We start from the raw sequence: 21,557 nt of genomic DNA on the forward strand, positions 1-21,557 counted from the left end.
TGTTTCTGGGTTTTGTCTGTTCTTTCATTTGGGCCATATTTCTCTGTCTCCTCACTTTGGCAGCCTCCTTGTGTTTGTTTGTGTGTATGAGGTAGAGCTGCTTTGACTCCCTGTCTTAGCACACCTGTTAAGTTGTATAGGGACAGAGTCTTAGGTATTTGCCAGGATGGGGCAACCCACTTCTCTGATTTGTGGCTCTGTATGTGGGGGAGGGGTCGGACAGGGGAGAATGCCACTGAGGCTTGTTTGGCATTCACCCCATTTCATCTCTTTCCAATATGTGACTGACACCCCGCTAGCTGCTGCACCAGTGCTGGTTCCCAAAGTGGGTGGGTTTATGTTCATTCTATGACCTTCTGGGCCCTTTCAATAGCCTCTCCCGAGAGACCAGCAGTTTCTTCTGCCACCCCAATCCCTACAGGTTTTTACAACCAGAATTTATGAGTCTTTATCTTCTCAGCGCTAGAACCCTGGGCTGCACAGTCTGGCCTGAGACTGGGATGGCTCACTCCTAACACACCTTGTCCTATTTTATCCACCACACCTGCCTGTCCCACCGGCCACCTCGCCTCCACCACATTATGTCCTCCTCACCCTGGCTCCCCATCTCCGCCCCTTCTACCCGTTTGGATGAATACATCTTCAAATCCTTGCTTGTATGTCCATACAGTTCGATTTTCTGGGAGCTCTGGGTATTTTTTGTTCTGAGGTTAGCTGTAATCCTTCTTATGGCTGTGCAAAGAGGTGAAGCGAGTCTACCTATGCCTCTGTTTTGACCAGTAGTCAATTCTTCATCGATGGAATCTCAATTTTGAAAATTTTAAAATATTATAAAATAACACTATGACTTTGCTTTGAACTGGGGAGGATGTCTTAAATAAGACAGAAAATATACAGTTCATGAAGAAAAAATTGACAAAGTTGACTCCATATTTAAATTTTTCTATGACCAAGAACACCATCAAAAAGTTCAAAGATAATCAACAAATTCTGGGTACAGTTAATAGTTACAGATAATAAGTGTGATGGGGGGAAAATGGAGCAAGGGACTACTCAAGTGCATAAGAACAGACATGTACAAGGGCACTTAACACATCATTGTAACCTATTCCTGTTTTTAATGCCCCCTGTGCATGAGAGGTAACACAGCAGGCCTTTAGACAGGCACGCTGACAAGGATGTCCCACGGCTAGAGACTGGGAGCCTGGCACTTGACCTATTCCCTAACTGAGAAGGGTGGGTCACTGTGCCTAGATCCTCTGTACAATACAATCTAAAATAAACTTTGCTTACCTTCTGGGAATCTGGAATTTTGGCCCATATTAAGTAGAGGGTGCTTATACGTCAAGCCCCCATAAAAACCTGAGTGCTGAGTTCTTAATGGGCTTCTCTGAGCAGAAACACTGCTAGTGCACTTTTTGTTGTTGGGGAAAAGAGTGTACTTGATGTACTTCTCAGAGGAGGGGAAAAAATACGGATTTTTCTAGACTCCACCTGGTCTTGACCCTTTGCTGATCATATCATTTTGCTGTAAAAACCTTTGCTCTAAGTACAACTATATTCTGAGTCCCAAAGGCTCTCCTAAACATATGGGTGGTCTTGGGACCCTGAACCACCCCAACTGGAAACAATCCAAATGCCCATCAATACAGAAATAAATTAATTAATTGTACTACACCTGTACCATGTAAAATTATGCCATCTGTGAAAACAGGTTAGGTTTAATTTAAACCAGTTGTCTTGCAAGGCATTTCCATAATGAACTACTGAGTAACAGAAGATTCCACATTTGAACAGGTAGTAAACTGTGGAAAGACACATCACATCAGGCTGGGAACATGGAGTTATGGGGAGTGCGCACAATGTTACAAGAAAGAGAAAAGAGGGGAGGTAAAGCAAAACATTTTTTTAGAAGACTGAATAAAGGGACACATTTTATACAGGGTGGGCAACAGTAGGTTTATAGTTTAATACATATATAATAATTAGTAAATACTAATACAAGAACAAACTCCTGTGTTTCACATACTCACACCATAAACCTACTTTGGCCCACTCCATACACAAATGTAGCTAGCAAGTGCACAGATCAATGTAAAGGACGGTCATCAGAGTGTCTAGGTTCCTTCTGACTAGCACGAGTTCCGATCTTTTATTTCCTTTCATATCACTTTTTTAACTATTTTTTTTACAAGGAACACAAATGTTAAATGCATAGCGCGAAAACAGTTATTTTCATGGGACAAAAGAATATCATTTACTTTCTAAGTCTTTTACTGACATGTCTGGTTACAAAATCAACTGCTCAGTTATACCATCTCATCCTTTTCCTCCTTTGGTGGTGTGGTTGTGTAATGTATGCTCTTAACTGTCTAAACGCACAGAAGGGAGAAAAAAAATAGATGGGAAACAAAGGCATAGATAGGCAAAAATAAAGGCAGCCAATTCCTAAATAATTGAGATTTGCCTATAGTTGGATAAAACAAATTCACACATGGATTTTTAATTCCAAAGTCATTCACATAAGCTTTCATTTACCCTCTATTGTTACAAAGTGGGCTGGGCTACTGACTACAGAAATTGTTCTTTCCTTCTGGATACTAGGCAGGTGCAACTCTCATTAAAAGTGTCAAATCTATCTCCTTCCCTTATTTTCTCAAATACTTACATTATCAGATGTCACAACTGAAAGGGACTTATCAATTGATTCAATTTCTTCTCATACAGAAAAGAAACTAAGGCCCAGATTGGTGAAAAGAAGCCCATGACAAAAATCACAATGCAAATTAATAGGAGAGCTGAGACAGGAACCTAACTGTACTGACTCCAGACCCAGTGAGTGTTCCTTTCATCTTACGCCATAGCCCTAACACTGACCCTCACTGAACCACCCTTATTTGATAACATGCTCATTCAATGGTTAACAGCATCAATAAAGAGTGTCTAAGAACCTCTGGTTGTTTGCAGATGGTCGCCAGAGAACCATGATGACAAAGAGGATCATGGAGAACAGCAACCGCCAGATGGCATCATCCACCCATAGTTCCCGCCAATCCTACCAAAAGGGGAAAAAGTACATTTATTACTTTATATCTTATCCCTTTGTTCACAAGCCCTATGCCACTGAATGAGAATCACTTAATTCAACTTATATTTACTAAGAGCCTGCTACGAGCTAGATTCTGTGCTAAGTGCCAGGGATACAAAGTGAAGAAACAGTCTCTTTTCCCTCTGTGGTGTTTGCTGTTGTTAAAGAAAAGGAACTGACTGAACAGAGCACCTGAGGGTCCTTGATTACAGCTCCGAGAACCTCTGGGGAAGGGTTTCTACACAAGGTAAGAGGAAGTAACATAAGAACGTTATGTTTTATAATTTTCATTTTAATTAATTAATCTTTTAACCAAAATGGAGCTGTAGGTACCTCTAGAAATGCTACTGGCCATAATCTTTGTGCTCAGATCTTAGGGCCATGACTGCTACTCAAATGAGTATTATTCGTACATATTCAATGTTTGAGACTCAAGGTTTTTAAAGAATTTTTAGTTAAGATTGGGTTATGACAGACTGTGGTTCTCACTTATAAAATTCTTTTCCACTATTGGGATATATAATCAGATCTCCCACCACCCAAAACAAAACAAAAACCCTACATTTAGAACCACAGTAACAGAATACTTAGGAGGAGGGATACATTCTAGCCCTCAGAGTAGAGTTCTAGCCCTAATTGCCAGTAAGGTGCAAACCTTACCATTGGCATCAACACCACTATCTGTGTACAAAACAGTACGCTAATTCACAAATGCATGTGTTAATAACTCACCGACTGACAAGTCACCATCCTGAACTTCATGGTTGTCCAGATGATAAATACAATAGATGCTAACAGGAAGTGAAAAATTGGTCAGAATATAAATATTGGTTTATATCCTCAATTACATTCTGTTTCTGGGTAAGTGGAATTCCACAATTACTGACACCCAATAAATCACAATTATTCTTTTATCAAGTTATTTTAAGAAATCTATTCAATACAAATTTACTTCACAACTACTATGAGCAAGGCCCATACTCTTGTCAACCCTTTCTGCACTTAAACATTTTGTCCACCATCTGACTACTTCAGTAATCCTCCTAATTGGAAAATAAGGTATTGAAAATATGGCTTTTCCCTGCATTATCAACAATATAACTTCTCCCCTTCCTTTATCCTTGGTATAGTAATGCTAACTTTTCTTTGGCTGGTCAGATGGGGAAAAAAAGTTGATAAAATGACTGCACGATAAACCAGAGTTGTTGGTTCCAATTAGAGGCCAGACCTCTCATGCCTGTATAAGGGGCAAGAGACGGGCAAATCAGCCTACTCTGGCTATGGTCTACCTAATGTCTGTGTTTTATCCATGCTTATGACATATGTAAAAGCAATGTAATAACAATGAACCCTATAGATATTTAATAAAGCCAAATAAGCCAGTACTAATATACAAAGGAATCTAGATGCTATTTGGCACTCAAGCTAACTTGCCTCAAGAAAAAGAATGCCTCAGAAAATGAAGATAGGAGCAAGATACACTAAGAATTGAAATTATAAATAATTGATTTTTAGCTACTTAAAATAGTAATTGGTTCTCAATCTTTTCTGGACCACAAATCCCTTTGAGAATTTGACAAAAGCTAAAGACTCTTTCCCTCAAGAGAAATGCACAAAACTTTCTAGGTAACTGTAAAGAGCCCGTCCCCAGATTCTCAGGTTCATCTGTTTTAAAAGGAGGGAATTTAACAGCAAGAAGAAAGTCCCCGACTTACCTGCCACGGCCAAGATAAGCGTGTTGGTGAAATGTCGGTACAGAGAGAGTTTTACAATGTTCCTCCGAAGTTTTAATAGCTTCATTGTTTGAGTTAGGCTAATAAATATGTGTTTGCAGGTCAAGGAAATCAACATTCAGATAAAGCAATAAGATAGTAAATTTATCCTCAAGTTTCTTTGAGGATCTGAGGATAGAGCTATGGATCCCAGAGCCTTACAGCTCTCTTATTCTCAATCTCACAAACACCCGAAGTCTCGCGATGACTACTAATAAAGTCTTCATTTTTAATGACACTACAGAGGAGACAGAACCAGAATAAAATAAAAATGCAAAAAAGAGACTAGAAACAATATAAAAAAGAAAGACAGGAAGGAGCTTTCTAGAGATACAAAGATGAAAAAGACAAATGAAAAAAATGAAATGAAAATGAGTAACAGACACAAAACAGCAACTGGCATCATCTTCTCTCTTCCTTTAAAGCAGGTAGCTATCTGTGTCCCAGCTAATCTAGCCGAGGGTCACAAATACACTCAGGCCTACAACCTCTCAAGAGTTCTATAGTTGGTCCCCTCATGCCATGTTAAAAAACCTGCCATCAGCTGACTGGCTGATTCTGAATTAAAAAGACCATACAGCCCTGGCTGGCATAGCTCAGTGGATTGAGCACGGGCTGTGAACCAAAGTGTCGCAGGTTCGATTCCCAGTCAGGGCACATGCCTGGGTTGCAGGCCACAGCCCCCAGCAACCGCACATTGATGTTTCTCTCTCTCTCTCTATCTCCCTCCCTTCCTTCTCTAAAAATAAATAAATAAAATCTTTAAAAAAAAAAAAAAAAAAAAAAAAAGACCATACAATTATTTGGCTGGAAACCCCAGGCAACTAGTTAGGCTCCAAAGGCAAAACTCCATTTTCAGAACATTATTCCCAAGTAGAAGTTGTTGTAGAAAGACAGGAGGGGAAGGGATTACTACTAAAGACAGTATGTGCGTTCAGGTCCAACTTTCAGAATCAGGCAATATTACAATAAGTGAGTTGGAACTTGGTCTGCCCTGTGACAGAGACTCGGCTGCTCCCTAACCATTGGGTTATCTTACTGTATGGTCCAGTCCTTCTCTCCACTCTTGCCAATACTCACAGAGGTTTACAAAGCACACTTGAAAGATACTGACCTAGAAAAGCTTTGACTATTCGGAACCAAGACACTTCAATTTAAAACATTTTTGATATGTGACAATCCACTCAAATTCACAAAATTATCATTTAGTTTACATTCAGTTTTTTAAATAACAGTCACAGTCCACCAAGGCAATAATATTGCTCAATTACACATGAGATTAAAAACAAAAAACCAAAACAAGTTTTTAAAACCCCCCCAAATATGAAAGTCCAAGAACTTTAATCTTTTATTTAACAGGGTCAAGTCCCTAAATAAACAAATGTTTAATTTTAAGAAAGAGAAAAAGAATCCTCAACTAGAAACTTGTTTACCTGCTGGCTAACTTTGCCTGTAAATGAATCAACATTTCTTTCAGAATGCAATTCTTCAGACAATTCCCCGTCAGCTTTTGAATGAAGGTACAAAACACCGTATAAGGGTTAAAATCTGCTAACTCTATGCAGAATTTTAAGAATGAAACAATCTGATGTAGTTCCTGAGACCACATTTTAAGATTCAAAATCTTTTCATCATTTTCAAAGCACTGAATAATTTGTAGCAGCTGAAAAAAAGAGCTGGAGCAGAGATATCAGTGATTTTACCACTAAGTGGAGTATGTAAGTCAGTCCAAAGTTGAGGCAAAAATGCTCATTAAAAAAAAAAGCAGAACTTTTATCTTTTTGTTTAATTCACAGTCACAAGCTTCTGGTATAATTTTTAAAATTAAAAAAAGAAAAAAGAAACTGGTTACCTGAGCCCTAAGATTGTTAGATTGAAAACACCCTAATCCCCAGACTAAGAAGTAATCAACAAAACTGGTAAAAACCCTCTGCAGAAAGATGGATGGAAACCCATATCCAAGGGGAGAAGGTGGACCACCATCAAACAAGCCAATGAGAAGGATATCCACCAGCACAGGGCAGTGTCTAGGAAAGCCAAGGGGATAAAGGCCAAGGAAGCAAGATCAGGGTGGGCCTGCAGACAAAGAAAAAGAGGTGGTGAAAAAGAGATGTCTATAGATGCACAGAGAAGAAACCAGCACATAATTCTGCATTTATATAATCATCTGGAATGGTTTTTCATTTGAAATGAAACAAAATAAAAGGGAGTAACACCTCCTGACAAACCATCACGTAGAATATAAATCTGTAAGCATTTCACGCAAACTGTAAATTACAATCTCAATACAATATAACAAGCTGCTGACCACCACAGAGTTCCTAGTAAGCTAAAATCCATTTTAAGAAGTGACCACATCAAAAAAGTTTTGGTGGTGTAAGAGTCCATCCCATCCTACCGTCTCCTATCATTTTGATTTTGTCTAGAAGTCTAAGTCTAAGAAAGACGCTTGTCGTATTTAAAATTATTGCATCATTAACATACTAAAAATTATTGAACTCCTAAAGTGTAATATAATGTAATTTTACAAAAGTTTAACTCAAAATAAGATGTTAAGACAAGTATCTGTCCCCCAATCTATGCTGCCTGTTTTCATAAATTCATATATAAGACGATAATTATCCTATCATCAGGGTATTATTGAAAGGATATCCATAAAATAATACAGGCATCAATTGCTGACAGTGCCAGGTTTACTATCAAAGCCAAGGGATAAGCTAAGAACTACGGCAGAAGAAAGAAAATGCAATTGACAGAGGTTCAAGTTGCTAAAAGTCTACGGAAATTATAGAGTACACTGATTTGAACACCTAATTTGTACCCAAGAGTGTTTCATTTAAGATACAATTTATTACAAAACTTATTGAGCTCAGTTTAATTAAAGGAAAAGGAGTTTATAACATTTGCCACCTTGAATCTAATAGGTTATTGCAGTGTTTTTTAAATAAGTAAGAAAATAACTACAATGACCTGGGGAGGCCCACTTTCTCACATCAATGGAGCTCTAACATAAGCTGCTTTGGTTCCCTTCCCTAAAAGGGCATAATTATATAATTCTCATGAATTATGTAAAACTTAATTAGTTACATTTTAAGAAAGACTTCGAAACTCAAGTGCTGGTTAAGCAAACAGCACTGTCACTTTAAAATGGAAATTAGATTAACCAGCAAGTGCACGATTACGTTTGCCACTTACACAAGAATGGAATCCACTGTCCTGGAGGAAGAACTGAGTAAGTAGTAATTTGGGGACTGGTGAGAAAGCATTCATTTTGGCCTAACATTAAATTTTAAAGCTCTAATACAGATTAAAAAGAAAAAATTAATTACACATACATTTTAAAAATCAGAGCCCAAAGATAACTTAGAGAAAATCATAAAGAAGCCCATAAACATTCCTAGTTTACCTTCTCAAGATAAAAACAGTGTGTCTGAACTAACCACAAAATCACAGATTAAGCTGTACTGACCCCAGTAACTCTGAGGACCCCTTCCATGCCGGAGAACAAAAGGTAAAGGGCTCCTGCTACCACAACTTTGTGAAGAGTGACTCCAAGGCGGGGCCTAAAGAGGAAGCAAAGAGATAGTTGAGTATAATTGCGACAAACCCAAAGACAAGCTCATGTTGATTAATACAGGCCAACAACTTAATAGAGATAAGGCAGACATACTTGGTGGATTCACCTGAGAGATATTCAGAAGAACATATGCTCTTAAAACAAGATACTGAATACTAGAATTTTAGATCAGGCCCCAGGTTAAAGCAATAAAAAACATTATAATTATTAAAGAGAATTTTGAAACATATTCAACAATATAATGAACCCCTACATACCCATCATCCAGTCCTAATATCCATTAACATATGGCTCACCCGCTCCATGCACACCCCATCTACTCCCATCCTCCATGTTATTTTGAAACAAATCCTAGACATCGTATCATTTATTTGTGCATGTTTCAGTATGTCTTTAAACAGATAAGAATTTAAAAACATTAACAATAAAATAATTTTCAAATATAAAAATTTAAACAATTTCTTAATATAATCAAATATGCTACTGAAACTCATTCGATAAATAGTACATCATAGAACTCAAGATCCAACAAAAGACAAAAAAATATTTTAAGCAGCTGCTGCTTGAAGGAGAAAAGGTTTTAGATCCTTGATATTTAAATTGCTGCTGAATCGGAATCTGTGTTTCAGTAAGATCCCCAGGTTATTTATTAGTGCATTACACACCAGAAAAGCTCCACAGGGACTAGGATTTTTCTCCACACTTAGAAATCTCTTGGCACACAAGAGGCATTGAAATATTTGCTAAATAAATAAATAAACTTTAAAAATGTAACTCTCCCATTCCCCTAGTCCCATTTAGAGCAAAACTCATTTACATGAATAAATGTTAAAACTGAAAATCTCCCATTTCTTTAGCCCACTTAAAACAAAACTCGGAAACTGTCTATACCCAGCTAGCTCCAATTCCTGTACTATTCTCCCTTGAACTCACTCCAACCAAGCTCCCTCTAACTCCTACCACTTCATCAAAACTACTCTTGCTTAGGTCACTAATATCGTGCATGTGGTTAAAGCCAATGGTCAATTCTCAATCCTCTTTGTTAAAATTAACCACGCTTTCCTTGGAAGAGTCTTCACGGGTGCCTCCTGTAGCACTGGTCATCCTCCCCAATGTCCCCTACTTTAATTCTACTTCGTCTTGCTGACTTCTAAATAGGAAATGTTTGACTCAGTCTAGTCCCTCAACCTCTTCTTTATATACATTCACATCTTTGGTGATCATAACCAGTCCCACGGCATCAAATAACATATTTACATCCTGATAACTGACAAATGTTCATCTCTGGCCTCATCTGCCTCCCTTGTTACCCTCATTTGGATAGCTAACTGAATCCTAGGATAATTAGGATTATAACTAGAATTAGGATAACTGCCTAATCTTGTTCCCACTCCAATGTATTCAACCTAAGATCTTCCTGAATTCAGTAAATGTCAACTGTATCCTTCCATTTGCTCCCACCAAAATAGTTGGCATCACCCTTGATTCCTCTTCTCTTTCACATCACACATTTGATCCATCAACAAGTTCATCAAAATATATGCAAAATTTGACCACATCTTAGCATCTCTTCCCCTGGATGTACATATAGTTCTCTTAACAATTTGAGGTCTTTGCTTAAATGTCACTAAGTGAAACCTTCCTTGACCATCCTATTACAATTACAGGCTCCACCTCCTGCCTAGCAGTCTCTCTATACCTTCTGCCTGCTTCATCTGCTCAAACTTATTTGAAAAAATAATGGAGAACTTTCTCAATCTGATGAAGGAGATAGACTTCCAGGAAGTCCAGGAAGCTCAGAAAATCCCAAAGAAGTTGGACCCAAGGAAGCACACACCAAGGCACACCATAATTACGTTGCCAAAGATTAAAGATAAGGACAGAATCTTAAAAGCAGCAAGAGAAAAGGCAACAGTTCCCTACAAAGGAGTTCCCATAAGACTATCAGCTGATTTCTCAAAAGAAATCTTGCAGCCAAGAAGGGGCTGGAAAGAAGTATTTCAAGTCACAAAAGGCAAGGACCTACATCCAAGATTGCTCTATCCAGCAAAGCTATCATTTAGAATGGAAGGGCAGATAAAGTGCTTCCCATATAAGGTAAAATTCAAGAAGTTCACCATCACCAAGCCCTTATTATGTGAAACATTAAAGGGACTTATCTGAGAAAAAGAAGATAATCAAAACTATGAACAGTAGAATGACAACAAACTCACAACTACCAACAAATGAACCTAAAACAAAAACAAAGAAAAACTGAGCAAACAACTAGAACAGGAACAGAATCACAGTAATGTGGAGATCACCTGGAGGGTTATCAGTGGGGAGGGGATGGGGGGAGGATGGAAGTGAAGGTAGATGGGATAAGAAGCATAAATGGTAGGTACAAAATAGACAGGCCAAGTTTAAGAATTGTATAGGAAGTGGAGAAGCCAAAGAACTTATATGTACAACCTATGGACATGAATTAAGGAGGGGAGGAATATGGGTGGGGTGCAGGGGGGAAGGAAATAAAGGGGGGAAAATGGGACTATAATAGCATATCAATAAAATATATTTTAAATAGAAAATAAAACAAAGAAGTTTTTTAAAAGGCTGAGTAGAAAAAGTCCTACACCATGCATACATTATTGGTCTGAGTCCATATACACCAAATAAATTTTCAAGACTTCCTTTAAAAAATATATATTAGAAAACGGAATATAGCAATGCATCAAAAAGATCATACACCATGATCAAGTAGGATTTATTTCAGGAATGCAAGGTTGGTACATTTGCAAATCAATAAATGTGATTCACTACATAAACAAAATGAAGGCTAAAAACCACATGATCATATCAATAAATGCAGAAAAAGCTTTTAAGAAAGAAAATCCAGCACCCATTTATGATCAAAAGTTTCAGCAAGGTGGGAATACAGCAAGCATGCCTACACATATTAAAGGCCATATATGACAAACCCACTGCCAGCATCACTCTCAATGGGCAAAAACTACAAGCACTCCCTTTAAGATCGGGAACAAGACAAGGATGTCCCCTTTTGCCTCTTTTATTCAACATAGTACTGGAAGTCCTAGTCACAGTAATCAGACAAGAAGAAATAAAAGGCACCTAATTGGAAAGGAAGAAGTAAAACTGACTTTACTTGCAAATGACATGACATTGTGCATACAGAACCTAAATATTCCACCAGGAAACTCCTAGAACTGGTAAGTGAATTCAGCAAAGTAGCAGGATACAAAATTAACATCCAGAAATCAGCTGCATTTTTATATGCCAATAACAAACTAAAAGAAAGGGTAATTAAGAAAACAATCCCATTCACAATTGCTTCAAAAAGAATAAACCTAATCAAGGATGTAAAAAACCTGTACACGGAAAATTATAAGACACTGAAGAAAGAAATTGAAGAGGCTGCTGAGGGAGGTCTGGACACTGGCGACCACAGGACTTGCCGGTACTAGATGACACATACCTTAACTGAGTTGCTCTAAGCACTAATGCCTAATGGTCTCAGCATGGCCTATCAATGAAGAGGTGGGCATGGTCACGGTCCCTCAGCTGCACTCTACCATATTAGGCCTGGAAATCTTTTCACATGTTGAACTCAGACCTATAATATATGCATAGCATAGGACTTTTTCTACTCAGATATGGGCAGCGTGGAACGCCTATTTACCAGCTTTCTCGGTGCCTGACTGAAAGAGGACACAAGGTCATAATCGTCACTCATGCTAATGGAAGTCAAAAAGGCATCCTTTTTACCTCACTAAAGGCCTCAAAGTCTATACCTGCCTAAAAGTTATGTACAACCAATCTACAGCCACAACCCTCTTTCACAGTCTGCCACTGTTCAGGTACTGATTTGCTTAGTGCTATCAATACCTGAACTCTGTCAGAAATACTGAGATTTAAATTTCATAACTGGGTGAAAGGGACCAAAGAGAATAATTCTGGAAGAAGTACGAAAAAGATACCAGCTACATGACAGAGTGTGTCCCTTGGGAGGCTTAGAACACAAGGATGTTAGAAACGTCTTAGCTTAAGGACATATTTTTCTTACTATTTCCCTTACTGAAGCATTCTGCATGGCAACTGTGGAAGCAGCCCGTTGTGCTTTACAGGTTGTAAGTACCAGGGTTGGTGGAATTCCTGAAGTACTTCCAGAAAATCTTATTATTTTATGTGAGCCTTCTATAAAACCTTTGTGTGAGGGATTGGAAAACACTATTTCCTAACTGAAGTCTGGAGCATTGCTGACCCCCCAAAATCCATTACACAGTCAAGACTTCTACAGTTGGAGGAATGTTGCAGAGAGAACTGACCAAGTGTACAACTGCGTGGCAGGAGAAACGACTGTGCTACCAATGGACAAATGGCTAGACAGACTCGTCTCTCACTGTGGCCCAGTAACAGGCTGCATTTTTGCTTTGTTGGCTGTATTTAACTTTCTCTTTATCACTTTCCTGAGGTGGATGACACCAAATTCTGTCATTGATGTTGTAATAGATGCCACAGGGCCAAAGGGTGCCTGGACTCATCAATATCCTTATAGTAGAAAACGAAGTAAGAATAATGAGATGTCTAAAACTAGGTAGAAGAAAGCCCGGATAGGAAGATTTTAAATACTTATAATAGTTCTGTTAACACTATTGAAAATAACCTTGCTTTATTCTTTTTTTAAAGTTAATTTAATAAGCTATGCTACCTCTATATCATTCAATGTTTTACTTTGAGGAAAGATAATTTATGCAATTCCTGAGTGTAGAAAATCCTTGCATTTATTTAAAATTTAGGAGAGAACCTATTTAAGCCACTCAGGTATGAAATTTTTCAGACTACTGAAATCCCTCTCTCTAGCAAGGATGTTTTCACATATTTTGGGGGCTTTGGATGCTGAAGGGCCATACCATATGTTTCCTGGGCAATTTTTTTTTTGGCCAATTTCATATGTTCTATCATTAATTAGATATTCACCAGATGTTTACAAGTTTTCTTAACTCTGAACTATTTTAATTCATGTCCATGTACCTTTATTAGGTGTTTAAGTTATGTTCCTAAACATTTATTGAGTGCACTTAGTCAATAAGTGTTACGTATAATTAGTAGGTTTCTTAAGTAAAAAGATCTGTCAGTTACCAGCACACTTTAGGTGCCTACACTGCATACAGCATTGAACTAGATACTTCCTGCCATGAAGGACCAGACTGCATTTGCTGTTCATCATTGAAATGCCTCACTTCATTGTAGTCACAGTCGATGTGAAATTGTAAAATACCCATCATGCCAAATATGTCATGCTTTTAATGCCAGGAAACGGTAGCTGACACGCTTCCAGTACTTCTCTGATCCTGCTGTGTGTGTTCTGCTAGGTTGTGCCTTCACTTTTGGTTGTGTTTACGAAAATGCTTTTTGCTTTTTAATTACTAGGGACTACTATCACTGTTGATGAGTGTAGAGAGAAACCCTTTCATCCTTCAATACATAATTTAGTTCTCTGTAAATGCCTTTGTTTTCCCCACAGAATGTATGCGGGTGTGTCATCTCAAACTCAGCCACTACCCTGTACCTTTGAGAGATGTCACTTCCCTTCACTTGTGGCAGAGCTCTGTAAGTACTGTCAGTGTGCAAAAAAGCCCTTGCCCCAGAATGTTTTATTCAGTGCATTGAGTCTGGAAATTTTAGGAATCTTTGTGGATGGATGTGTTGTTAACTATAATTGTTGCTGCCCAGAGCCATGGGTTTTAAAACCCCAAATTACCTAGATGGTATGTCTTAGTGAACTCCTTCGAGAAAGTTTTTGTGGTAAAAGACTGGTATCAAAAGACCGAGGAACATGTAGGTTGGCACTTAGATTCTGTATAGGATTTTTTTTAATGATAATATTTACAAAACTTTTTGGAAACTATCATAACATGCCTATTAACCAGTTGCCACTGATGTAAAGAAATATACTTGTATTTCATACTAAACACAAATCCAAGAGTGCAGTTTTTAAAATCTAGAAGTTAGGAGTTTTTTAAAGAAAAATGAACTGACCCAAATCACTAAAATCTTATTGGAATTTTCCTTAAATGTGTTTTTATTTTTTTAATTTTATTTTAATTGTTGTTGCAGTATAATTTTCTTTTACTCACATTTTTAATTTTAATTGTTGTCTTATTGGAATTTTTATGTACAGAAACTGACATACAGATATGGAATAAACAGTGCTAATATTCATGATGAAGCAAGAAAACTGACATTTGGTTTTATTTGGCAATTTTAAAAGGCATACTATTTTTTCTAATATTTTTGGGTTTTGGCATAGTTATTCAAAATTATTATTATTGTCATTTATTTTCAATGGACATAGGATTTAAAGTTCTTCTTGCATATAAAATATGTAATTTGCAAATTAAAAAAATTTTAACAAATGGAAGTAAATTTGCTTGTTCTAGTAAATCTTAATTTTCAAGCTTCCCAGATACTTTACTTATAACTATCAGTGTTGTATTGGTCACCATGTGGAAATACATTGTTCTACCCTGTTACTGTTTATTTCAAAGTGAACTTGCAATGATGAGGAATTTATGAAAAATGTATTTCTTCTGATGTTACAAAGTAGCACATATAAAGCTGATTTATGAAAACATGCTACATGTCCTATAAAAATAAAGACTAAAATGACATTTTGACAAAACAAAAAAAAAGGAACTGAAGATACAAATAAGTGGAAGTACACACCATGTTCATGGACAGGGAGAATTAACATCATTAAAATCTTCGTATTACCCAAAGCAATCTATCAGTTCAATGAAATTCTTATCAAGATTCCAATGATGTTATTTCACCCTGGTTGGTGTGGCTCAGTGGACTGAGTGCCCGCCTATGAACCAAAGGGTTGCAAGTTTGATTCCCGGATCAGGGCACATGCCTGGGTTGTATGCCACGTCCTTAGTAGGTGGTATACGAGAGGCAACCACACATTTCCCTCTATCTAAAAATAAATAAAACAAAGTAAAAAGATTCCAATGACATATTTCATAGAACTAGAACAAATATGTCAAAAGCTTATATGGAACCACAAAAGGCCCTGCATAGCAACAACAATCCTAACAAAGAATAAAGTTGGAGGAATCATACTTCCTAATATCACACTATACTATAAGGCCACAGTTATCAAATAGCATGGTACTGGCATAAAAAAAGACACACAGATCAATGGAAGAGAATAGGGAGTCCATGAATACTCACACCGTTTTACAGTCAATATGTGAAAGAGGAAGCAAGCACATACAATGGGCTGAAGATAGTTTACTCAATAAATGGTGTTGGGAAAATTGGACAGGTACATTTAGAAAAATGAAACTAGACCACCTTCTTATACCACATACAAGAGTAAATTTAAAATGGATCAGACTTAAATGTTAGACCCAAAACCATAAAAATGGAAGAAAATATAGGCAGCAAAATCTCAGACATTGCTTATAGCAATATTTTATCAAATATAACTCCCCAGGCAAGGGAAACAAAAGAAAAAATAAGCAAATGGGACTATTTCAAACTAAAAAGTTTTCACACAGCAACGGAAATCACCAACAAAACAAAAAGACAACCCACAGAATGAGAGAACATATTTCCAATACATCCGATTAGGAGTTAATATTCAAAATTTATAAAGAAGTTACAGAATGCAACACCAAAAAAACACAAACAACCCAATTAAAAAAATGAGCAAAGGACCTTAACAAACACTTCCCCAAAGAGGACATACAAATGGCCAATAGACATATGAAAAGATGCTCAATGTCACTAATTATCAGAGAAATGCAAATTAAAACCACAATAAGGTATCACCTCACACCTGACAGAGTGGCTATCATCAATACATTAACAAAGAACAGTGCTGGTAAGGATGTGGAGAAAGAGAGACCCTTTTGCAATGTTGGTGGAAATGCAGTCTGGTATAGCCACTATGGAAAGCAGTATGGAGATATCTCAAAAAATTAAAAATGGATCTGCCTTTTGACCCATTAATCCCACTTCTGGGAATATATCTGAAGGAACCCAAACCACTAATTCGAAAGAACACAGAACCCTATGTTTACTGCATTATTATTTACAGTTGCCAAGATATGGAAGCAGCCCAAGTGTCCATCAATAGATGTGTAGATAAAACAACTGTGAGAAAATGTACACAGTGGAATATTACTCAGCCATAACAAGGAAGAAAATTTTACCCTTTGCAACAGTATAGATGGACCTGGAGAACCTTATGCTAAATAAACGAGTCAGAGAAAGAGAAATACCATATGATTTCACTCATATGTGGACTCTAACGAACAAACTGAAAGAATAAACAGAACAGAGACAGACTCATAGATGGAGAGCAGATGAGAGCTGGTGGTGGGGAAGGTCAGAGGGTGGAGGGATTGAGCAACAGGGAGGGGGACTCCCACACATGGACTACAGTGTGTTTTTTGGCGGGGAGTGATGTATAATGGGACTAAAATACAATAAATATTAAAAATACAATAAAGATTAAATAAAAATACATATTTAACAAATATGATTTGCAGTATATCTTTAAAGAGTAAAGTCCCTATAATTTTACTCTATCAAGTTTGGTGTTTCAATGTCATTTGGTACAACTGACATCTGTAGGAAAAACTGAATTCCCAGTTGTGAAATGAAACCCTAACATTTTTCTAACTTTACCACATCTACAAAATGACAGATACCTTTTCTTATTTCAGAACTATTTTTTACATCAACTGTTACAGAATTACTACACTAGGAAGCTGCAATACTGTTTCGACTTCATCTGTTTTAGCTTGCTCTTCCATATAGGCAGTGAATACTTACTTGACTATGCCATATCCCAGGCTGACTATGATGACCAGGGTTCGAGCCAGTGAACGTTTAACTGCTGAAAGTAGCTCTGCAAGGATCAGGGCACCTTGGACTATAAGAAAAGAAAGGGGGAAGGGATGCTGTAAATCTAGGACTGACAAAGGGTGCAATTCTAGAGCCAGAATGTAGATCTCTAACACTCTTCAGAATAAGCACTAGTATTAGTCCTACCAAAGAAATACTTCTTCGATTCCTCAGTTTTTACAAGTATGTAAGCTGATATAATCTTACTAACGTGAACAGCAATACGGCAGTGTTCAGTTTACCTTCCCTCACCACCCCCCACTCCACTAAAACCTTGGCAGAATATCTCACCCTACCTGGACAGTTTATAGCATCTAGGAAATAATGTCCCTGCTGTTAAAAACTGAAATACAGCTATCCACAGAAAAGCACAAAACACACACACAGTTACGAATTCATTTTCACATTACTATTTTCAAGCCCTTTCAAAAACCAGGAAAAATTTTAATTAGAATACCTTGCAGCAATAATTATCAATAATTAAATGATCTGATGAGAGAACTGAAGCTATCATAAAAAACTTCAGTATAAAACAATTTGTCATTATCTGTTCACCTTCCTAAACCACAAGCATCCTCTTACCCTCTTATTTTCTGGGTATTACTGTATTTCACCAATTCTTAGAGATGTCCCCATGCCCATTTTAACATCTTTTAAATCAAAGTGTCTTATTATCAACGGTATCTTAAAAGTAAATTGACAGTATTTACTTTCTTTCTTAGATGTATGTAATAATGGTGCCTCAAAAATCAATGGCAGTGAGATTCAATAATGGTAACAGACTTTCCCAAAATGGCCACTACTTTTATGAATACATTTCAGTAAAATTAGTCTTAAATCACTGAACCCACAAGTTATAAGATTAAAAAGTTACAATCAAAGCTATTCTAATAATTAAGTAATCAAAAACTTAAACCTATTTAATGGTTGCTGATCTTAGGAAAACTGTCACGTCTCACCTGCTGATCACTCACAAACTGGCATTTTTCAGTTACATACCAGACTCTCCTTTGTATCGGATGTTCTGAAATTCTGCATAGAAGACAGCTTTCTCAAGCATTCCCAGGAAGATGACAGCACCGATCCAAAACTGAATTCTTAGGAGATCCCTCCAGTAGCAGGCAGACCACGCCAGCCACAGAACACCAAACAGGACATACACAATACACATCACCATGAAAAACTGTCATGGCAGTGGGTCAGAGATAAAAAGAAGGATTAAGGCTAAGAGACATTTAGAATTGATACAAAGTCTTAACAAGCTATAAAAAAATACCACATATACCTTCTACTTACAAAATAATTACTTTATTTCTTTGGATTTTGATACTAATACACACAAAATGTTGTCTCCTCTTGAGCAGAGGGAGACTACCTAACGGTCTATCGTCAAGTGCTCACTCATCTGTACTAAATGAACTTTTGCAGCTCACAGTGTAAAATTATATAACTGAAGAGAACACTAAAGGAAAAAAAAGGGCATGGTCAGGTTTGAATATATCTGATGGCAATGAAACATGACAAAGTGGGAAAACTATAAAATGGAAAGGAAGAACAAAAACATGAACAAAGAAAATCTGAAAATACATTGAGGATATTCTCATAAACACACCCACACACTAAAAAGGATGAAGCCTCATTACTTGGTTACTTTGAGGACCAGAAACTACAGGGTTGTCAAAAGTGCCCGGCTTTGGAGCCTCAAGAGAATGTGAGCTGTGAAGCAATCCCTGAGGTGCTTTCCACCTCTACAACTCCACAAGTCATCAAACTCTTCATTTTACAGACGAGAAAATGAGGCTCAAAGGGGCTCACTGACACTCCCAAGGTCATAGTCTAGTAAAAAGTAAGTGCAAAAGTACAAGCAATATTTTGTGAACTGTTCAGGAACAGTTCTTTCAAAAAAGAATATTGCCACAAAACACGGATACTCTTTCAAGCTAAACTCATTTAATACTGAGGTTAAAAAAAATGTAAGTTCACTTACAATCATCAATGGATATTCTTCAAGTGTGAGGTATTCATAGGGACCTTTTACTTCCACAGTCACTGCCAAAACACAGTCCTCAGAATTAATGTAAAGGATGCAGGAATTAAACAAAAACATTACCTGATATTGGTTTGACAAAATAAATTAAAATTCCAGTGGGTCATTTACTTTTAACCACTTCAATCCCAGTGAATATTGCATGTGTAGAGCACACTGAAATTTGCTGAGTGTCCTCATGGTCCACAGTGTGCCCCACACAGGTCTCCACTCCTCTGCTCCAGTCAGTGTCTTAAGTGGAGAAGCCCTTTGTTTTCATCCTCACACTCTTTAAAGACTAGACTGAATGTACTTTCTCCATGAAGCCTTCTTCGAGCTGTCCAACTGCACCCCCCGCCCCATGCTCTAAACTCCAAACACACTTCATACACAGTTTTCCTTACAACACATTCTACACTTCCCTGGACTTTGAAAAGTACAGGACTTCATTCCTTCCCTTTGACTCCCTGTCTTCTCTCTCCCCTTACCTATTATTTTCCTACTTTTTTTACCTACTTTGATTTTATGTGACTTTGCTGCATGAATGTATCATTTTTAGAAGGGCCTTAATAACAATAAAGTGTTTAAAGAAGCAGAACAAATCACAGTGACAAGAAGCCGAAAGACAGATTTGACTTTGTGAACAAACCTATGACTTTTTAAATTATTATGAATAAAACTTTTGGATAAACTTTGTCTGATTAATAAATAAAAGCTGATTTATATGAGAAGTGATTTCTATATCCAGAGAGAGACTAATAAAAGCCTATTCTATAAGAAATTTCCCACTAATTTTTAGCAGGCAGAAAACATGCCATTATTAAAAATAAATCAGTTTTAATACTTTCATGAACAAAACAAGTATCTCATAATAGCAATCACCAACATCAATTGGTTGCCTTTCGTGTGCATCCTGTCCAGGACCAAACCTGCAACCCAGGCATGTGCCCTGAGTGGGAATAGAACTCGCAACCTTTCAGTTTGTGGGATGACACCCAACCATCTGGCCACACCCAGCCATTTAGCCATATCAGTCAGGGCTAAATCTGTATTAATTAAATCTATTTAATTTAATAAAATAACAAATAATTAGTGAATATCTGTCACATTCTTTGCTTACTCTATGCCAGAAGTCAACAAAACATAGCACTTGGAACAAATGTGACCATTCACTTTTTGTACATATAAAGTTTTAATTAAAAAGTCACACCCACTCACATACTGTCTATGGCTGCATTCAGACAATGGTAGAGTTGGGTAGTTGTAGGAGAGAAAACATCTACTATCTGGCCCTTTAAGAAAAAGCTGGCTAACCCCTACTCTATGCCAAAATACAACTCGAGTACTCACTATATACACACACACTATGGGAAATAGGGGATGGTCAGATGTATAAGATGTTTTCTGCCATTCTAGCGGACAACCATCTAGAGCAGGGGTGTCAAACTCATTTTCACCGGAGGACACATCAGCCTTGCAGTTGCCTTCAGAGGACTGAATGTAATTTTAGAACTGTATAACTGTAACTACTCCTTAACAGTTTAGCGACAACTTGGCACTGCCGCCAGGTAGAAACAAGGGGACAGGCTGGATTAAACAAGGTAGAGGGCTGGGTTGTGTTTGCCACCTGTGATCTAGAGGGAAGAGGAAGTTACTTGAAAAGCATGTACCCAGAGAACTGTCCCTCTCAGCCAGACACAAAAGGATGAATCTGTATTTTCCAGAATAAAGTAAAAAGCCATCCAGGCTAAAGAAATAACAAAGACAGGTGCAGAATTGCATGATATATTTAAAGAACATGTAGTCTGAGACTACACATAGTACCTATCGTAGCGTTTTTTAACACAAAGCAGGCAAAACATAAACTGGGACAAGTTGTAGTTTTATAAGCCTTTATGCATACTGCAGACATTTTATAGGCAGCAGGGAGGCTTCAAAAGTTTTAATCAAGGGAAGAAAACTGATAATACTGTTTTAAAGAGAAAATTTTCACATGATGTAGTCTGCGCTTTAAAGTTTCTTCTTAGCTCCTAACAGATGGATAAAACAAAAAAGAAAAAGAACATAAGCTGGAAGCCGTGTGTGTGTGTGTGTGTGTGTGTGTGTGTGTATCAAGACCAAATAGTAGCACCTCAGAAATTCAAGAAACATTTAACATTAGAAAACCAGTCATATAAT

The 21,557-nt window shown here is 37.3% G+C and overlaps 1 protein-coding gene and 1 pseudogene across 5 annotated transcripts in view; one reads left to right on the plus strand and one right to left on the minus strand.

Annotated features, from left to right (window-relative positions):
- The window catches only part of TMEM87A (transmembrane protein 87A), a 44,242-nt gene that overhangs the window by 8,681 nt on the left and 14,004 nt on the right, over nucleotides 1-21,557 (minus strand). For 3 of the 5 annotated variants that reach the window (XM_036032089.1, XM_028507823.2, XM_036032097.1), the window contains exons 8-15: nucleotides 19,341-19,402; nucleotides 18,353-18,536; nucleotides 17,282-17,381; nucleotides 8,330-8,423; nucleotides 7,513-7,584; nucleotides 4,804-4,912; nucleotides 3,821-3,879; nucleotides 2,952-3,055 (exon numbers count right to left, since the gene is read on the minus strand). In XM_036032089.1, coding sequence (XP_035887982.1) covers nucleotides 2,952-3,055; nucleotides 3,821-3,879; nucleotides 4,804-4,912; nucleotides 7,513-7,584; nucleotides 8,330-8,423; nucleotides 17,282-17,381; nucleotides 18,353-18,536; nucleotides 19,341-19,402 — 784 coding nt within the window. Of the gene's footprint in view, nucleotides 1-2,951; nucleotides 3,056-3,820; nucleotides 3,880-4,803; nucleotides 4,913-6,867; nucleotides 6,937-7,512; nucleotides 7,585-8,329; nucleotides 8,424-17,281; nucleotides 17,382-18,352; nucleotides 18,537-19,340; nucleotides 19,403-21,557 lie in introns of all 5 variants that reach the window. The other 2 variants (XM_028507825.2, XM_028507824.2) reach the window with 1 other exon arrangement.
- Nucleotides 10,777-13,032, plus strand: LOC118502026 (annotated as a pseudogene).

Source organism: Phyllostomus discolor, chromosome 1 (genome assembly GCF_004126475.2).
Source record: "Phyllostomus discolor isolate MPI-MPIP mPhyDis1 chromosome 1, mPhyDis1.pri.v3, whole genome shotgun sequence".
Lineage (NCBI taxonomy): Eukaryota > Metazoa > Chordata > Mammalia > Chiroptera > Phyllostomidae > Phyllostomus > Phyllostomus discolor.